The sequence below is a fragment of the Centruroides vittatus genome, unplaced genomic scaffold, assembly GCF_030686945.1.
Source record: "Centruroides vittatus isolate TY-2023 unplaced genomic scaffold, ASM3068694v2 contig_1082, whole genome shotgun sequence".
Taxonomy (NCBI): Eukaryota; Metazoa; Arthropoda; class Arachnida; order Scorpiones; family Buthidae; genus Centruroides; species Centruroides vittatus.
In genome coordinates this window covers 113,559-133,652 of record NW_027120697.1, presented here as the reverse complement: position 1 = coordinate 133,652, position 20,094 = coordinate 113,559, and the positions used below count along the sequence as shown (strand labels likewise).

Sequence of the window (20,094 nt, the reverse complement as noted above, 5' to 3'; positions counted from 1 at the left end):
TTATTCCACCAAAGTGTACGTCCATCTTTAGATGTTGGATTTCATAGACAAGTAAAACTTATGGCATAATAAAATTACATTCGCTTTTCATCAATTATCTGCGCCAATATTTAATAATTTGATTAAATATGGATGGTTTTGCTTCTAGACTCATACGTGAAAAATGTGAATTTTTAAATGTAAAACAAGTTTTTAGACACTGACAGTTTAAATTGTGTTGAGAATAATTGCCAAACTCTTTGATTTGTTAAATGTGCACGATGTCAACAAGTTCTTTATTTTGTTTTGTTGAAAAACATTACTTAAATAGTTGCCCATCTAATAATTTGTGAATGTAATTACTTTTCAGTTAAATACATCTAATAAAATGTATTTACTTATTACGTTTCGATTATTTTTTTATATTTATTCTATTATTACTTTTATATTATATTTTATTGTTAAAAGTAGTATATATATATATATATTAATCTTTCGCATAACATTTGTTTGAGTTTATTCCTTATTCTACTCTGTAAATGTAATATCGTTGTCTTTTTCCACGACCCTTTCACTACTAAAAGTTTGTTTTTTTTGTGTTAAACTAATATAAAATAGTATGCCATTTGATTGCTATTAACCCTGATTAATACTTTTAGTGAATATTACAAATTTAATATAGAGTTTGTATACTTTTAACGTAATTATTAACTAAACTTTATTAATATTAAAAGACACTCCAACAGTTCCCTTTCGGTTGACAATTTTTTGTTGATGGCGTTACTTCCAATTTCTTTCAATGCTGAATTATTTTTGTATGCTACTTACATGTTAGTGTTAAAAGCTACAGGTTTTTTGTAATTTGAACCCTTAGTGTCATCGTTGGTTATATAAATATGGTTATATAAATTTAATATCTAAATTTATAGTTTTATAGCATTTAATCTGAATTTTAAAGTAATTCGATTATTTGTTATTTCATCTTTTCTGTTTTTACGGAGTTAACATCGAAAAATAAATCGTCGTTGTCAAATATTAACTGGGATTTGGATATAGAACGTTATACCCTATTCACACTGTACATTTTAAGCGGGATTAAGATTTAAGCAGAATTAAGTTAAGTCGCACTGTCGAAAACAAGATTCGTTCACACTAGGTAATAAAGCGAATTATTCGCTTAGCCCTCAAGCGGGTGTACTCAATATTACATTTTAAATAAAATCAAACTTTTGCTTATTTTTCATAAATCATCATAAATTAATTTATATATAGTAATTGTCGGAACGTAGTGAAGACTAATACTTGACTTCGTGCATTCCTTGTCCGCAGAATAACTCTGGAATGAGTTGTCCGATCTTGATGAAATTTTCTACGACGACTCATCATCACTCAAGGATGAAATGATTAAAATTTCAACTTTCAAAAATGATCCGTTTTTGTAGAACTGGATATAGGTGTTTTTCTTCAGTATGGATCATTTTTGAGAGTTGAAATTTTAATCAGTTCATCTTTGAGTGATGATGAGTCGTCATGGAAAATTTCATCAAGATCGGACAACTCATTCTAGAGTTATTTTCTTGACAAGGAATGCATGAAGTCAAGTGTTCGTCGCTACCTACACGCACGTGTAGAAGTGCCATCTGGTGGTCGGAAGATATGACAAGCATTAAAACGGTAATTTTGAAAAGTAAATGTTGTCGCTAACTGGACACACAAGAAATATAAAGAATCTTTATTGAATAATAAGTTTAAACAAGTCTTCTTTTTAAAACGTAGAGCAGCAGCGATCAATATTGATGGATTTACGATCCATTCTCTCCTTCGTCTTCCGATCGTTAGTACGAAATTTCGATCTCTAAATAGAGAAGCTGCGCAGAGATTCCAAATTGAAATGAAGTCGCTCAAATTCATCATCATCGATAAAATGTTAATGATTGGTGCAAGAATGCTTTACATGATCGAGAGAAGATTGAGAGAGATAAACTCGGAGAAAGATGAGCCATTTGGTGGATTCTTTATCTATTTGTTTGGTGATTTTCGTCAGCTTCCTCCTGTTAAAGATACTCCTCTCTACTCGAGTGTTTTTTACGATGTAATGTCCCAACAAGGTAGATTCGCATTTGATTCTTTTGAGAAGTTTATTGAACTTAGTAATTCTCATAGACAAAATAGCGCAGATAGTTCCTTCACGGATGTCTTACAACATCTAGCTTCGGGTGATTTCTCTGATACAGATCTGAACATTCTGACGACAAGAAATCGAGCCTATTTATCCAGAGATGAACTTGATCAGTTCCAAACGGCAGTAGAGCTATATCCAACAAACGAGCAAGTTAAACAAAGCAATGAAGACTACTTGCAGTCAACTGGATGCCCTTTTGCTTATATAGCAGGGGTGGGCAAGCAAGAGTTCAGTGGGAGCCGAAATGTAGGTTTTGCAAAATGCATGGAAGCCGCAGTTCTGTACTATCGTGGTGGATAGTATGGTAAGGCCGGAAAGGATAGCACTTTCAGCAAGAGCCGCACTTGCCCATGCCTGTTATATATCATCTGAAAACACTCCAGATATTGCCCTGCCTTCGTCCAAAGATGACTCAAGCTCTTGGTCTCTCGGTCCCTCCAAGTTTTTGAATCTCTCAGTTAATGCCAGAATCATTCTGAGAGTCAACTTATGGGTGCAAGGAGGTCTCGTCAATGGTTCACTAGGAACTATACGCTACATTATATATGTTCCTAATGCTCGCCCTCCAGCTCTTCCTCTGTTTATTTTAGTGGAATTCGATAGCTATCAGGGACTTTTCATCTATGATAATCTGTTTCCAATAATCCCCATAACACGCACTTCGAACGATGGCAGTATATTGCCATCTCGTAGACAGTTTCCCCTTACCTTAGCATACTCGATGACTATACATAAATCACAGGGATTAACTCTTCAAAAATCAAAATAGATATAGGGAAAAAAGAAACAGCTATCGGTCTTATCTATGTTACATTGAGTACAGTGAAAAAATAACTGACATAGTATTTTTAAAGAGTTACAATAAAGATCGCAACGAGTCAATCTGTAAGTCCAAGGCCTATAGTGAAAGACAGAATTTCATGAAACATTGGCATAGCAATTAATTAATGGCTTATTCTGACCTTCCATTGGATCATTTAAAGGTACAAATATAAATCATAGTATATTGTTGAGAACGAATGATTCTTTGTTTCTTTTTTCCTCATAATCTAGAAAATAAAGGTGCGAGCAGCTTCGTTCCGACTACACACTGATGTAGCGTTACTTAACTAGTTTAAATTATAAATAACTTATTTAAAGAGCATAAGACCTAACGTTAGTTAGGAATTATTAACATTTATTATCAGTGATGTCGTTATCGTTGGCAGCACGATTCTCTCAATGTTTATATCACTTTAGCGATAGAACTGTGATAAGAATGGATTTTTGACAGAAATTTGTATATATATGTTTTTTTCGTAAACAAGGAATTTATATTATCATTTAAACTTCTTGTACCGAAGCAGCCTATACATGCTAACAGAGCAGAGTATCGTTTGTTCGAACATTTGTACCTGCATATCTGCTTCCGCCATTATTTTTGAACTTGTGGCTGATCTCGTGGAAAGCTTGAAGCGACTTAAGCTCCTTTGAGAAAGCGATTTAAGCTGAGCCGGTTGTTGATAGTTAAACCGGTTTAACGTTAAGTCAGTTCCGTTCATATTTCATACCTTAAGCTGGCTTAAAATGTACAGTGTGAATAGAGTATTATTACGATGTTAGAAAAGCGTAACTAGGAAGTTGTCAAACTGTAGTCCGCGAGCTGTTCGAAGTGACAAGAGTTAATCACGTGTTAATAATAAGACGTCGTTTGCTGTATCACGTGATTAGTGCAGAGAACGGATTCTTCCGCGAGAAGAAAAGCTGCACGGAAACGCATCAGAGACCAAGTCACGTGACAGTGACGTTGAAATTGGATCACGTGATACGCTTCGCGTGCATCCGCCGTCCAGTGTGCACCTCCATGACGACGGCAAGCTTAAGCAATGGCGTTTCGAACGGGGCACAATCGGTAAGTAGTCCTATGATTTTTTGTTTATAGCACTTTACATACGGGTCGTCCGGAAAAACGTTATGTGTTTTCCGAATAGCTATTAAATATACCTTCTTTTTAAAAAAATAATAAATAAAGAAACTCATATTCCCTTAAAATGCATAATTACCAGAACTTTTACTTCATTTCCTCAAAATACTAATTTGGCTTCTTACTCCTTTCTTCCACAGATCTCTTAAATTCAAATATCACATCATATGCCAATTAATATTTGTCAGATTAACAAAATAATACATAAAAAAAGAAAATTACTAAACTTTACATTAGAGAACTAAATTTAAAATAGTGCCAAATAAGGTTTCATAGCAGGATATTGAAGATTGGTTAAAATGCAACACATCTTTATTATGTAATTAACCTCAGGAATTAAATTGCAGCCAGCCATTTCTCTTTCTTCCCACGGTATTGTTCATTCGGGAACGAATAAAACTTTGTACCTGGAGGCGCAGTAATATAGGTAACACCACAACCACCACACAACAGTTATTTTTTAAAGTTTTGTGTGGCAGAAAGCTGTGGTTCATTATCACAGGAAGAAAACAAGCACAGCGTTTCAGTGCGTATCCAACCCAAAGACGCAAGTTTTGTGTTTTCCCGAAGCAGTTTTATTTGCTTGCGGGCACTCAACTCAGTTCCACTAGCTCTATTGGCATATCAGTCTTATCTTCCCTACAGGACTTCAGAGAAAAAGTCATTAAGGGCTGGCCATCAAGTAAGTCCACATTTTCCTTGAAATTTAGCCCCATCCCCATTGTCCCAGTTTGTCCAAAGTCGTGTTCAGTGACACAGAACACCTAAGTTACAATTCTGAGTAGCTTAGTGGGCGGAGCTAAGAATGTTCTGAGCATTATTCTTAGTTAGACAACTGGGCAAAATGTTGGACGAAGTTAAAATTATGATTGCAACAATTGTCGCAAACGAACTGGTCGAAAAGGATGAAGTAACCAATGCAATTATTCAAATGGAAGCTGCATCAGATCGTGATGAAATTAATAAAGAAATTATTAATTGCAATCAACGAAATGGACCGCTATCTTCCGTTAAAAAATTAGGCTTACCATAAGATTTTTCTCAAATCGGGACAATTTCAGAAAATACTCTCAACAGAAAATAAAGTCTACTAAGATAAGTACTTACCTGTATGATTATAAAGGCTATAAGAAAAGTTGTTAACAAAAAACGAGTTAAAATTAATTTTTAATAATTCAACTGAACATACCTTATTATTAAGAAGTTATTAATATTTATCACTAGTGTGAAATTCTTTCTCACTTAAATTGTTATCTTTAAAATATGACAATATATTTCAGAAAGTACCTATTGCTACAAGGTTTGTCTTATGTTTCGCACATTTCAAGTGATTTTTAATATTTGAACGCCCACCATGATTACTAAAAATTCTGAAAAGCAAAGTTCATATTTTACTTCGTCAATACGATCAGACATTTTTAAACATGGATAATCCTTTTTTTTCAATCATCAGTAAACACACGGTTTCTTTATGGCATTTTGGAGATTAATTTAATTTAATGTACGATACAAAATATTCACAAATGCCGACTAGCAATTCGAACCCGACTAGTTACTTTTAAATAAATTGTCTCAGCAACTTAAGGTGTAGTTGAGTGGTCTATTTATCTAGACAACGTTAAAAGTACTTAGATCTAGATACAAAATATTTAGATTGACAACAGTGAGTGTAATAGAGGGGATTATTTAGTTGCAAAATCGCCATTTAACTCGAGGCAGTATTATTTTTCCCTCTTATATATTCGGCAGTTTTAAAATTTTATCAAATAATCGGGACAAAATGACAAACTGCCCGGGACGCAGGGACTACATCATCAAACCGGGACAATCCCGGTGAAAACGGGACGTCTGGCAAGCCTAGTTAAAATGTATTCGCAGGGCCGTTCCGACCCGGGGGTGCAGAGGGTGCGGGGCACCCGGGCGGCAAGCCTAGGGGGCGGCGCGAGCCGCCTTAAAAAAAAGGGAAAAATTAATTTATCATTAAATTAATATAATACATAAATATTATTCTAAATATTATCATTAAAATACTACTATTCTAATATTATTTGAATATATGTACTATTCTAAATATTATTAATTATATTTCAAATTCAAATTTTATATACACAACTTATTCAGGCCACAACAAGTGGCAAGTATAACAGTTTCTTGTTTTAACTCGTCTTAAGCTATTTTTCACGTCGGTCGCGAGGAAGATTTTACAGGAAAATACTCGTCTGTGGTCAAAGCATAGAAATGCACGCACCGGGATAATTTCTTTTATTTTAATTTTAAACGTGTAATCGTGTAAATCGCAACAGCTTAAAAAGTTTTTGTTTGATATCGTGGTTAGAGAGACAGTAAAAATTAAAGGTGAGTACATACATTAATTTGATTATATTTTGCTTTTGCGCGGTTAAATAAAATTTAAATAATATTTTGTTAAATTAAATTTATATTGTGTAACAAATTTATAACTTAAATAATAATACCAACATAATAACAATAGTAAAACATTTTTCTTTTTTTTATTAGTAAAATATAGTTTAATTAAAGATTAGCATAATCTTAATATTTTTTTGTTTTGATTAAAAATGTTGAAATTTTCAGACAAAATAAAAAATTTTGTAAAGTTTCCTTTCAAAAGTTGGTATTTTTCGAAAAACAAAGCTTAATTAATTTATGCTTCTTTAAATCTTCGAAAACAAAATTTTTTCGACGAATCATAACTTGGATTCATTTTTTTTTTGGTAGATGTCTGATAATCGAAAAAGGCTTTCTGGCGCACAGTACAGAAAAAGAAAGCGTGAAAAGGAAGAATTAGTTAAAAAGGCTAGTGGTTCACTCGAAACGTTTTTAATCTCAACAACATCACAGGAGGCACCATCAAGTTCCCAAGCTCGAGATGTAAATGTGACGGAGACCGAATTCATAGTGGTCAGTAGCGGGGAAAAAAAGGAGGACTCGTCGAATACCAAAACTACAATGGAAGCAGGTGTTTTATTAAAAGAACAAAGTCCTGAAGAAGTAAGTTTTGAAAATGAAAATCTTCATGTTCATGAGGATCCTAACTATTGGCCTGGTGTTTTATTGGATAAAATTAAATTAACTCTGATAGAGTTAGGGCCTACCCAACTGACAGAAGCTGATATAACGTTTCCTTTAAATAAATACAATAGAGGTTTCTCGTCTATTTATTATATAAAAAAAACTGTGTAATGGGGAAATAATTCCAAGAGTTTGGCTGGTGTATTCTAAATCAAAAGACTGTGTATATTGTTTTCCTTGCAAAATATTTAAAACTTTTTCTAGTGGTTTAGTTGAGGGTTATAATGATTGGAGACATTTAAGTCAGGTTATAGAACGACATGAAAAATCAAAAGGTCACATTTGTAATACAAAATCTTGGATTGATCTAAAACAATCAATTTCTTCTAAAACGACAACTGATTCACTAAATGAGAAATTAATAAACATGGAAAAAGATAGATGGGTTTCTGTTTTAAAAATTATAATTTATGTTGTTAAATTTTTAGCCGGTCAAAATTTGAGTTTTAGGGGTGAAAATAACAAGATATATGAGCAACAAAATGGAAACTTTTTAAAATTAATTGAAACAATTGCAAACTTTAATGATACGATATCCGATCATATTAACAGGATTAGAAAAACTCCATCAAATATGCCTCATTATTTAGGTGTTCATATTCAAAACGAACTAATTTCCCTTCTGGGAGAGAAAATAAGACATGAAATTATATCTATGTTAAAAGCTAGTAAATATTTTTCTATTATTTTAGATTCGACTCCTGATGTAAGTCACAAAGACCAACTTACTGTTGTAGTAAGGTTTGTTTTATTAAATAATAAATCAAAGCAAATAGAAATTAGGGAGCATTTTTTGGGATTCATTTCAATATCAGATTCGACAGGACAAGGCTTAACCAATGTTTTATTGGATTTTTTGGAGACTCACAACATTTGTTTAGGAGATTTAAGGGGGCAGGGTTACGATAATGGTGCGAATATGAAGGGTCGCAATAATGGTTTACAAAAAAAAATTCTTGAATTAAACCCTAGAGCTTTTTACGTGCCTTGTGCGGCCCATAGCTTAAATTTAGTTGTTAATGACGCTGCAAAAGCGTCTTTAGAAATTACAAATTTCTTTGCTATTGTGCAGGAACTTTACGTTTTCTTTTCTGCATCGACTAAACGTTGGCAAGTTTTAAAAGATGAAATCCCAACTTTATCATTAAAACCTTTTTCTAGTACTAGATGGGAAAGTAGAATAGATGCTTTGAAAGTTCTTAGATACAATTTGGCAAAAATATATGACGCTTTATTTGCACTTTATTCTGATAATAGCAGAGACCCTGAAACCAGAAATATGGCAAATTCATTACTCTTAAAAATCAAGTCGTTTAAATTTATTTGTTCTATTATTACATGGAATATTGTGTTAACAAAAATTAATATTGCAAGTAAAGTGATGCAGGAGTCAGATTCTACACTACCTAATATCGTTTTAATCTTGGAGCAGACGAAAACTTATTTATCTAATATTAGATCAAATGAAGGTTTTAATGATATTTTAGAAGAGGCCAAAAAAATTGCCGATGATATCGACTGTGACCCTTCGTTTCCTCCGATTAATATTGTGAGACCCCGAACAAAAAAGCGATTATTTGATTACGAGTGTGAAGACGAGGCACCTAAAGACCCGGCTGACCAATTCAAAATTAATTTTTACTTTGTAATATTGGACACCGCATTATCAAAATTGGAAGAAAGGTTCGAGCAAATAAAGCAGCATGATACATTGTTTAATTTTCTTAACAACCTATATAATTTCCTTCAAATGGATAAATCAATTAGATTTGCAAAATGTAAAGCTCTAGAGAATAGTTTATGTGATCCATGTAAAAATCAAAAAGATATTTTAGCTCAAGATTTATATGATGAAATTGACAATGTTGCACCCTATATTTCCTCTGAAATGAACGCATTGAATGTTATTAACTACCTATTCACAAATAACCTCATCTATCTATTTCCAAATTTAGTAATTTCTATACGAATTTTCTTAACATTACCTGTCACAGTAGCTAGTGGGGAAAGAAGCTTTTCCAAACTTAAAATAATAAAAAATTATCTACGATCCACAATGGGGCAAGAAAGGCTTTCAGACTTATCCATTATTAGTATTGAAAAAGAGCTGTCAGAAAATATAGATGTGTCTAACATTGTTAAGACATTTGCATTAAAAAAGGCTAGAAAAGCAAACTTTACTGTATAACTTATTAGTAGAAATAGTAGATATGTTAGCATCCTTGCCTGTATGTATGAATTATGTATTTATTTCTTTATTACATTACAAATAAGTTGTAACATTATATTCTATTAAATAAACTGTGTATATTTGTACAATTTTTTTAACTTAAATTTACTTTATCTTTTTTATTTGTAAATTTTTAACAACTTTGGGGAAGGGGCGGCAAAATTATTCTCGCACCCGGGCGGCAGATACCTCTTTTTTTTTTTAACTCTTTCTGCCCTGTGGGCACTAAGAGGGCCTCTTTTAGTAGGCCCATTATGGGTTCGGCCAGGCCCACAATGGGGCGACCGGGTGGTGAGGGACGGGGCCCGACATATCCGAACGGACCACCCCCCGAAAAATTCCTGGGGATTATTCGACCCGTTCGGATTCGATCCCGGGTCTCCCAGAGCGGTAGGCTGCCACCTTTACCGCTCGGCCATCCGGCCGTCGCGGCAGATATCCTAGGAACGGCCCTGTGTATTCGGAATCTGTTATACCGACGTATGATAATTTTACATTTCGAAGTCATTTTAGAATGAGTTAATGATTTAGAATGAGAGAATAACTTTGTGATTGTTATAATAAAATACGTTTAGTCCAACACGAGCATCTTGCAAATCGTACGACGAGACAAAAACAATGACGTCACTAGTAGAAGTAAGCATAGATAAAAGAAGCTGACTGAACTAGCTACAATTCTACCGGTGGGAGGAGTCAAGCAGTACAGTAGAGAGTCGTTAATCGGAACGATTTTCAGTCGGACTGTGTCGTGCTGAATCGAACGTTTTTGATACTAGATTTACTTCTAAAGTATAATTTTCATGTTTTTATATTCTTCAATATATTTATTTTGTTTGCACAAAATAAAGAAATAATTTTTAACAATACGATAGCCTCGATTATTATTATAAAAATTTTCGTTAGACTTAAAATCGACGAAAATTCAACACGAAGCGACACGCAACGGAGAAAAATTTGAACATCGGACAGGTTAATGTATTTTTCGTACATAATCGGTAATCGGAACAAATCACTAATCTGAACAACCCCATTCCCCAATTGATTCCGATTAACGACTCTCTACTGTAGTTAGAAACGAGTTCAACATCGCAGCATAACTAGACTTAATGAGAATTCTGCCTTACTGAACACGGCTCAAGTTTCGGTAATCCCATCCCTTCTTCCGGCGTCCAACAAAACTCAATCCTCCAAAATCTTTACCACTTTATGAATAATAAAATGTATAAACTGTATAAAATTTAATAAAATACAACGACGTCCATTGAAGTTTAACCCCCTCCCCCTTGTCTGACTTTATCCAACTTGTCATAACCCCCTGCCCCATACAGTATGGAAGCCCCTTAGAGAAAACTGCTTTTAACGTTAATTAAGTTAATGTTGTTCTTGGGCTGTTTCTAAGGCCTGTTTCACACTATGACCGACCAGTCCGACTCCAAGTCGTGTTTCCATGGCAACAGCAGTCGGCCGACCGACTGGTCGTTCCAGTCGGACAGATTTAAAAAGTTAAATATTTGTAGTCGGGTCGGAGCAGTCGGTGAGCTACAACCAATGAGAACTTCGAAACTACAACCAATCAGACTTTGGATATATGAAAACTATCGAATCAAACATTACTGTATATATTATATTTCTGATTTATTTAAATTTTTCCTTGTACCTTATTTCTTTCATAACTGCTTACATTTTATATGGGAACACACATGATTTTAATATATATATTAAAAAACATTATCGACGTAATGAGAAAAGATGGTATTATTTAGAGTTTTCGTAAGAATTTATAAACGAAGTAAGATCATATCCGCAAAGTTTAATCAGGTAGATTACAAAAATATTTTAAAAAATTAGGAAAAGTTAAAACGATTTCTAATACCCGTTCCGATTGGTCCTTACGAATCGGCCACCGACATATAATCGTACTCAGTGTGAATGTTTTTACTACTAGTCGGTCCGATTATAGGATCGAACCGGTCAGTCGAATCGGCCATAGTGTGAAACAGCCCTAATAGGTATACTTTTCTCTAATTCGGCCATTCCTGGCACAGAGGGACCCCGAATTGCTGAGGTATATGAATGAAGTACCAGTTGCAATTCGGCACTGAATCTTTTTAGAGGCAGTCGGACAAATTATACGGCGAGCTGACATACAATACTATGACAGAAAGAAAACCAGAACAGAAAAACAGGGTGTTTCACATGATAAACATTTTCATGGAAACGGAAGAGCCTAGGGCATAGGCAATTACACTGGCATATTCGTTAAATTTCAAAACTTAAAACATTGAGTTCTAAAATTATTGTACTTATGGAACAGTTTCTTTCTATATTAAACTTTGTGTCTTTTTTTTAAAAAATTAAAAACACTATATTGGCTAATAACACGCAATTTTATGTTAGACCTATTATATCCGTTTTTAAAAATCAAAAACAAAGACCATAAAAATCAACTTTTTTATAAACTTTTAATGTTATGCATTTCGGATGCTTCACATCTCTCTTCAGGTTAAAAACTGTTTTAAAAAGTACACAATTATAAATAAGATAAATTTTACAATTAAAACTTTCACCAATCTTTCACAATGGAGAAATTTACAATCAAATTAGAAACTAATGCACGGATTCATAACACATTTTCATTATTCTATCCGCCTCTATAGCACCTATTACTGATTATGATGTCATCCCATAAGCCATCGGTTTCCATTCCTCTATTTAAATTTATTAATGTTTTATTATTATTATTATTATTCGTTATCATTATATGCTCTTTAAATTTTCGTAAATATTTTTTCCCTAGCTAATATTTTTAATCACGTAGATTGTTCGTACTTTAACCTAATTACCGATTCATGCTCTTTTACTCTAATTCCTAACAATCTGTCAGTTTCACCTATATATATATTCAAAGTGGTCAGTCTGTCTGTGTGTGTGTGTGAATTTCTCATAATTCCTGCAATTTTTGTCCAATACAGAAGAAATTTTGGTTATATTCGTTCTATGTTCTGATGGAAAGTATAGGCTACTTATTTTGCGGAAATATTAGCTATAGAATAAACGTTTTATTGATTTGGATCGCTGATCGCCCTTAGACCTACGTTGCAGTGTCCTCACGTTCTGACGAGCCCGTTATTTAGTGTGTTATTGCTCATCTAACTAACGTACTGTATACATACAATTCATCTTGGTTTTATCAATGTGGAATTAAAAAGACTTTTTTTGACAAAATAGCAAAAATGCCTAGGGGAAAACGTAAGAGTAAAATTGGTCAAGAAAATTCTAGATCTAAAAGAATAAGAACAGATCTCTGAAAGCCGACTTTAGCAACATCTACTAAGAATGGTTTTGTCAAGAGTTGTAGAAACAGCACCACAACTAGGTTGGCCATCACTAGAGTTTCTACTTTCCCGGTCTTTTGCTTGTCCTGAGATTTCGGGGAAAAAAAGTGAACTGTTTCCCAGAATCCCGAAATAGAAATATTTTTAAGATATACAAAATATCTTGAAATCAAATGTTATAATTATTTTTCAAAGTAATTTAATACGTTCTGCAACTTTCAAAATCATATTAAAACGCCTTAACGACTCATTTTTTTAAAAATATAAACTTAATTAAACGTAAAAATTACCTAAAACTGAAAAAAAACGAAATAAATGCATCAATTCTGAAGAAAAGCTTAGGAAAGTTTACGACTCTGTCTTTAGTTGCCACGAAAAGTAGCACGTGGACTTTGTTCCAGGATAATACCTCCGTTTCGCACTGAGCATTTCAAATCTAGATTGTGACCAAGGTCAGCGACTATGCCTTGGTGCGAACACCCTCGACCGTTTTCGAATCTCGACTGAAACGACGTTCAATCGTGATTGACTGGAGAGAGTTCTTGAAACTAGATCCAGTCATAAGAGAGATCCCACAATCCCACGCGCGCAAGAAAATACAAGATGGCTACAGAACACGTGTCGGGCTATCGGCAAAGAAATAAAAAAGATGTTTGGAGAGACGATGACATCTGTCTATTATTAGATATATGGCAAGAAAAAGTATTTATTTCTAATCAAAACTTCCATTTTGTGTGTTGGTGTTTGTGACTTACCGAGTAGTTATGCCAGTTTTATCATTGCTTACAATAGCCGGGTTATTCTCAAGCGAGTTACCTGTGCGAACGGCACGACGTTCGACTGGCGACAGTCACAATCCAGGAGTTGTACGACTCGTCTTAGTGCCACGAAAAGTAGCACGTGGACTTTGTTCCAGGATAAAGCTGTTGTAGACAAAGGCATTCTCATGTACTATTCAGGGTAAGATTGGTTTAAAATAGAATGTGCATTAGTTTGCAGTGTACAGGGCTGTGGAGTCGGAGTAATGGAGTTTTGGTATTTTAGTCGGAGTCGTTAAAAATCCCCCCCGCAACTACTCCTTTTTACTTTCCCAACTTGTTATGTATATAAAAAACGAAAAAGTATTTGAATCATGTCACATTTGACTCTCCGAGTTTTTTTGCAAATCTATACGTTTCGAGATCTCTCGAACCCAAAAAATGTCAAATAAAGGGAAAAATTCGCGCGTATGTTGGCGTCTAATTTGTTTAATAGTTCAGAATTATTCTGTTCTGAACTATTAAACAATACCTCAGAATGAGTAAAGTTTAAGAAACAAAATTCGGCACAGTAGCGTGTGTATAAAGGGCATTAATGCTATTAAATTTTGGTTCTTTATTAAAGGTCGACAGGGTAGAGACATAGAAGGGGTCGTGTGTCATATCTCCAGTGTGGTCGGACTTAATATTTTACTCGTTATTAGCATTCACAATCTTATAATCGAGATGGGTTGATAATAATAATAATGATAAGCTCAGAGTTCAAAAGGTTGAGTTGAAATTTGGTACACAGTTAGGATACATCATAAGAATGTACACTAAGAAGGGATTTTTCGAAATTCCTCTCGCGGGGGGGAAGAGGGAGAGGGTTAATACCCTGAAGAACTCTGTTTCTACCGTACTGTTTTAGATGCAGTATTTTGTGAAAAATCGAACATACTTTTAGACCCATCTAAAAATTCTCTAATTAGTCTCGGAAAAGAGAGGACCTAATTCTTGCACCCAGTGAAGATGGTTAAAAACGGCTATAATCTAAATATCTTAATCTTCGTTATTGTTACTTTTTGCGTGAGCAACATCTGGCTCATCTGCTAGTTTTTTTAATTTTTTTTTTATAAAACTCGTCTCTACTCTCAAAATTAAGCTTGAGTTCTAATATGAGTACAGACAGAAAAGGAAATTTTACAAAATTTGATGATGATATTTACTATGCATTGGAAAAATAAATCACATTGAACACTACAAGTTTGGATGTTAAAACGGCAATACTGCACTATCCAGACATTATCTAAAATACAACATTGATGGTCACACCAACCAAGTTTCAGTAGAGCGTTTATTTTCCGCTCTTAAAATTATTAAATATGATTTAAGAGTTTCAGTGAATGCTGACTTAATAGAAGTGAATTGTTTTTTTTTTTTTTTTTTTTTTTTGTAAGGAGTAATTCAGTTGGAGATGAAAAATAATAAATTAATCAACATGGCAAACTACGCAGCCTTTTTTTTTTACCAGTCTAAATGTTATATTTTTCATTCTTCACTAAGTTTAATGTATCTGTATACTTATATATTACCCAATATACTCGTATATTATGTACATACTGTACATTTTTATTAAACTAATTTGTTTGCATAACAATGTATTAACTATTTTTATTTATACATGCTTACCAAATACCAATGCCATCATCAAACAAGTCAATAAATGTGAACTTTAAAATTTGACACATATACTGAATATATATGTTTAATTAATTTTTTAAAATCGTTTTATTTTGGATTTTAAAAAAATTACCAGAACCGTCGTCATTATTATTTTCCCGGCTGTTATACAGTATAGGCCTATAACAAAGGAAAAGAATGACGATCAGTCAAAAAATGACTTTCTCAGATTTTTACTTTTTTGGATTCGGGAAGCCTCGAAACGTAGAGAATTGCAAACGGATGTTAGAATGTGTACCAACCGATTTAGTTCAACCGTTTTCAAGCTTAACTCCTGTGTTAAACCGATTAGATTAGCCGATTCAAAATCGTGAACGTGTCTCCCATACAGTCTAACATTCGTACATACAGAAAAAACCGAATCTTTTGCATATTTCGACATTTCGAGGTGCCCTGAGTCGAAAAATGCAAAAATTTGGGGTGGGATCATTTTTTGAACGATCGCTACACTTTTCCTGTTATATATAACAACAGAAAAGAAAAAATTATCGTATTGACTCATTACTTACAGTTAGAGGAATATTTTAGCTTTGGAATAAAAACGTTTCTACGTTCTATCTTTATCAGAACTATATTTATTGATGCTAATATTCTGAGGTCACGTGATGACGTCAGAATTTTCGGGTCTACTTTCTTAACAAGTCCGCCCCTGGTCGGAGTCGTGTAAAAATCTACCGACTCCACAGCCCTGAATTTTCATGCTTGTCACAGGATGGTACTGACTGACACTATTTTCTCACATCATGTGACATCAGTTAGTGTACCGAAGCGATTCCAGGAACTAATGTGCATGTTCCAGTTCATAAGTTGAGGTCCATGTGGACCCTACTTGCATGTTACTGGCAATATGAATATTCTTAAATCCTTGTGTTAGTTTATTCATACCTGCACTTGGTCACTGAAGGTAATTTCACTACAAAAACTATTTATCAATATACCATAATCTCTCTTAAATTTTTTTCTTTTCTATACTACTTAACAAGATTATTAGACACAAAGAACCATTAAATATTGCTTACACTACATAATAACACTAAGACAAACATTAATATCACCACCAACAAATTGCTACCATTTTCTCCCATTTTGCTTCCAGTGACAGGTTCAGTAGTTTATAGTAGATTCTAGTGATAATTCCATAGATATCATTAGTTAATGGCAATTTATGGTGCCATGGCTAGCCAGAATCACAGTTTCAAACCAGATTGCGTGAAAGAGGCCTCAGAGTTTGAAGAAACAGTTGCAACAAAAAGATTGCTGATCAGATTGGAAAGATACTTTATTACAATACAATTTATTATCCTGAAGTAACAAATGAATACACTGTAAAGTGGAAAAGGAAGAAAAAAAATGAAATTATTAATTTCAACACTTCACTACAGATAGTTAACAGATTGCAATTTTGAATCCAAGCAACTAATGGAACTGTTCAAAAATTTAAAATAAATATTTATGGAATATTAAAAAATAATAACAATTAACTTTGTTTCTATTCATGACTATTTGTACATACAAGTGCCTCTCTCCTTTTCTCAAGAAATAAAAAAAATCATCAAAAAATTGGGAAATGATATATATATATATATTATGTTAGTTCTATAATTCTACACTTTCTTAAAGTTTTTAGTTATTTTTGCAGAATAGTAATACATAGTTTCAGAAAATGAAAGCTGATTTCTGATAACTACATTATTATTTAATGTGTTCTTCTATTACATATCTGTTTTATTAATTCATTGATTTCATTATTATTTTTACCCAACTTAAAATATGATGAATGTTTACATTTTGTTTCACACTGTAAATGATGACAGTTTGCATAACATGAAACCTCTAATTCTATTGGATGTCAATGCAAATAGCATGAACAGTTTTAGTAAAATGCAATTGATTTACTAGAAAATGATACATTCAGTATTGTTCCTATATACTTTCATTTTATTGGCTAAATCCTGGAACTTAATTATCAAATTGTGCATACATTACTAAAACTGATGACCATTTTGCTATTTTGTATTCAATTCCTACAAATAAAAATTAATTAAAAGCTAATTTGTAATAAAGCATATAAATAAACATGTTTTATACAATTATGAAGTTTATTTGATATGGCATATCTAATATTTATTTACTGTGCTACAATAAATGATTATTGTATGCTATTTAATAAATATATTTTGAACATATATTCAATCTAAACAGTATTATCTTTGGATTAATCTAATATACATAACTATTGTAAAGAAAATTGTATCTAAAAGCACTTAGGTTATAGATTACAGAAAATTTCATAAAATTCTAGCAGCAGCAAGTACTTATTGTAATTTTATAAAAAAATATGATAGCAATACTTTGCAGAAGTCTCTCCTTAGTAAATAAAAACTAAACACAAGTTCTAACATTACAACTATCCATTAACTAATTATTAAGGATTTAAATTATATTTGAATAATTAATCATCAGTTAAAGTTAAATTAGAGGCTAAGAGAAAAAAATCAGTTGCTTAATAACAACAATCTTGATAAATAAATAATAAGTATTATTCAGTATAATAATAAAGTTACCAGAACATGAGATTAGGAAGCACCAGGAAAAAAATCCGATAATTTTCAATTATAATTTCTAAAATTAAAAAATTTTGGGGTAGCAGTGAGTTTTTAAACTACAGGCTGATGATGATTAAAATTTTCATTAAGTCTGACCTTCACTTGTTCTATGATCCATGCCCCTTATTTCCTTCATGATTTATTTCCAAAATGCAATAGCATCAATGTCTCTTATACAGAAGTCTTCCTGCTAAATTTGAAAAGTTTTTGTCCATGGGGTTTGAGATATAAAGCAAAATACAAGCAACATACAAACAGAATTTTTGTTCTCCTTTTTGGTGTTTTTGGAATAACAACTTTAAAACATTGAGAAACGCAAAAAATTGAAAGTCAAAATTTGATTGATTACAATATTTTCTCTGTTGCTTCAACAGTTAGGAAAGAAAATAATTTATTTAAACAATTTATGTATTCTGATAAGTTCTTTAGTTCTCAGATTAGTGAACATTAAATTTAAGCATGTTTTATATCTTCAATTGAAAAATCTGAATATTTTCAGTTAAAATGAATGTTAAACAATGAACATATCTGATCACTAACAATCAATTACATACAGTAAATAATGCATCTATACAAAGAAGATTAATTATTGATGTTCAATGATCAAAAACAATGTAACAATAGGACTAAATAGTAATATTCACGTTTCTGATAAATATTGGTGTTAATTTGCTCATCCATTATGTTGTTATAAAGTCCAAGAAATGTACTTGAGTAGAAATTTCCTGATCCAGCTTCAGATTTATACTAAATTAGTTGAACCTAAAGGATCACTATAAATTGCTACTTCTTCCCTGTGGTTTCTAACAATCCTTCAGGTTAAACCATCAATGACAATCCATTTGGCCTAAACCTGAAGCTATATCAGCAAAGATAGCCAAATACTGTACTTTTCCTAGACTTTATTAGTCTAGGAAAAGTACATGTACATACATGAATATGCACATCCTTTAAAGTAATATGATAAGTCAACAGTGTTTTAAATGTATTGAAATTTGTAAGAAATTACTACTACATAATAATGGTATAAATTATACAAATAAAGGAATTGAATTAAAGTGGAAAGATCTGATAACTAAATTTACAACTGGTATTTGGTGATTAAACTAATTTAGTTATTTCAAATATCAAATGAACATTCAGATTCCTTTATGAAGACATGAAGGTTTGCTGTTCATTTGATATTTGAACTAATTATTTCATACTTGTACTTATTGTAATTTATTTACACTGAAAAAATCTGCCAAAAAAACTTTCCACTCGCCAAAAAAACAACACTCAACTTTAACACTCCATTATGGCATAAAGTTGAGTGGTGACTTTTAAACTGTTAATTTAATTACACATTTACATTAAAATTAACAGGGTGTTAATTTTCACATATAACATACCACCAGAAATAGTGTCCTTAAATCAAGGCTTCATTGCAATGTCACATTTTAATTATTCAATTTAAAGATATACGCCTACCAAGAGCAGTGTGGATAAAACTACCATGCACTGATAGAAGATTAACATTTGTTTAATACTTATATGAATAATAACTGAAAAGTTGAATAGCTTAACCCGAATATCTTTTTATGAAAGTTGTCAGCATACTTCTGAAAATTTTAGAACACAAATTACATTTACATTGAACAAAACAAATTTTCATTATTTTTTTTGTTTCAGTTAAATTAAAAAACTTGAAAATTTATTCAAGAGTTTTTTAATTTAAAAAGTTTATTATATTAAAGTAACAAACTTGTGTTTCAATAATAATAGCAAGGTTGAGGCCGAAGTTTTAAACATGAAAACGTGTACGTTGGACATTTAGCGCCACTTTCCTGTAAGCCTAGAAGTTTGACAATGACATTTGAAATATCGAGCATGATTCTACTGACTTTCCAAACACCATTGTCAAACTTCTAAGCTTACAGGAAAGTGGTGCTAAATGTCCGATGTACACGTCACATTTAAAACTTCAGCGTCAACCTCACTATTGATAAAAATCAACTGAATTATAATTGTATATATACATAGGCAGTTTTTTTCAACCTCTAATGGTCCATAAAAAAACGACAAGTGTAAATAACAAAATGAAATTTGTACTATGTTTGTACTAACTTTTGGTAATACCAAAAGTTAGTACAAACATGGTTACTTCTCAACATAATTTCCGTGAAGATTGTGGCATTTGTCATATCTGTGGATGAGCATTGAAATCCCCTCTTCATAGAATGTTGCTAC

The 20,094-nt window shown here is 32.5% G+C and overlaps 1 protein-coding gene across 2 annotated transcripts; it reads left to right on the top strand.

Annotated features, from left to right (window-relative positions):
- Window positions 1-6,064: 6,064 nt before the first annotated feature.
- On the top strand, window positions 6,065-9,514 carry LOC136975242 (zinc finger MYM-type protein 1-like). Of its 2 annotated transcripts, none has more exons than XM_067270284.1 (2): window positions 6,065-6,479; window positions 6,861-9,514. In XM_067270284.1, the coding sequence occupies exon 2, from the start codon at window positions 7,582-7,584 to the stop codon at window positions 9,400-9,402; it is 1,821 nt and encodes a 606-aa protein (XP_067126385.1). In that variant the 5' UTR covers window positions 6,065-6,479; window positions 6,861-7,581; the 3' UTR covers window positions 9,403-9,514. The 2 variants fall into 2 exon arrangements, with proteins under 2 accessions (XP_067126385.1, XP_067126376.1); XM_067270275.1 differs by lacking the exon at window positions 6,065-6,479 and adding an exon at window positions 6,623-6,752.
- The last annotated feature ends 10,580 nt before the right edge of the window (window positions 9,515-20,094 follow it).

Excerpts from the sequence above, each read along its gene's own strand:
- LOC136975242 (XM_067270284.1), top strand. The coding sequence starts at position 7,582 with ATGGAAAAAGATAGATGGGTTTCTGTTTTAAAAATTATAATTTATGTT.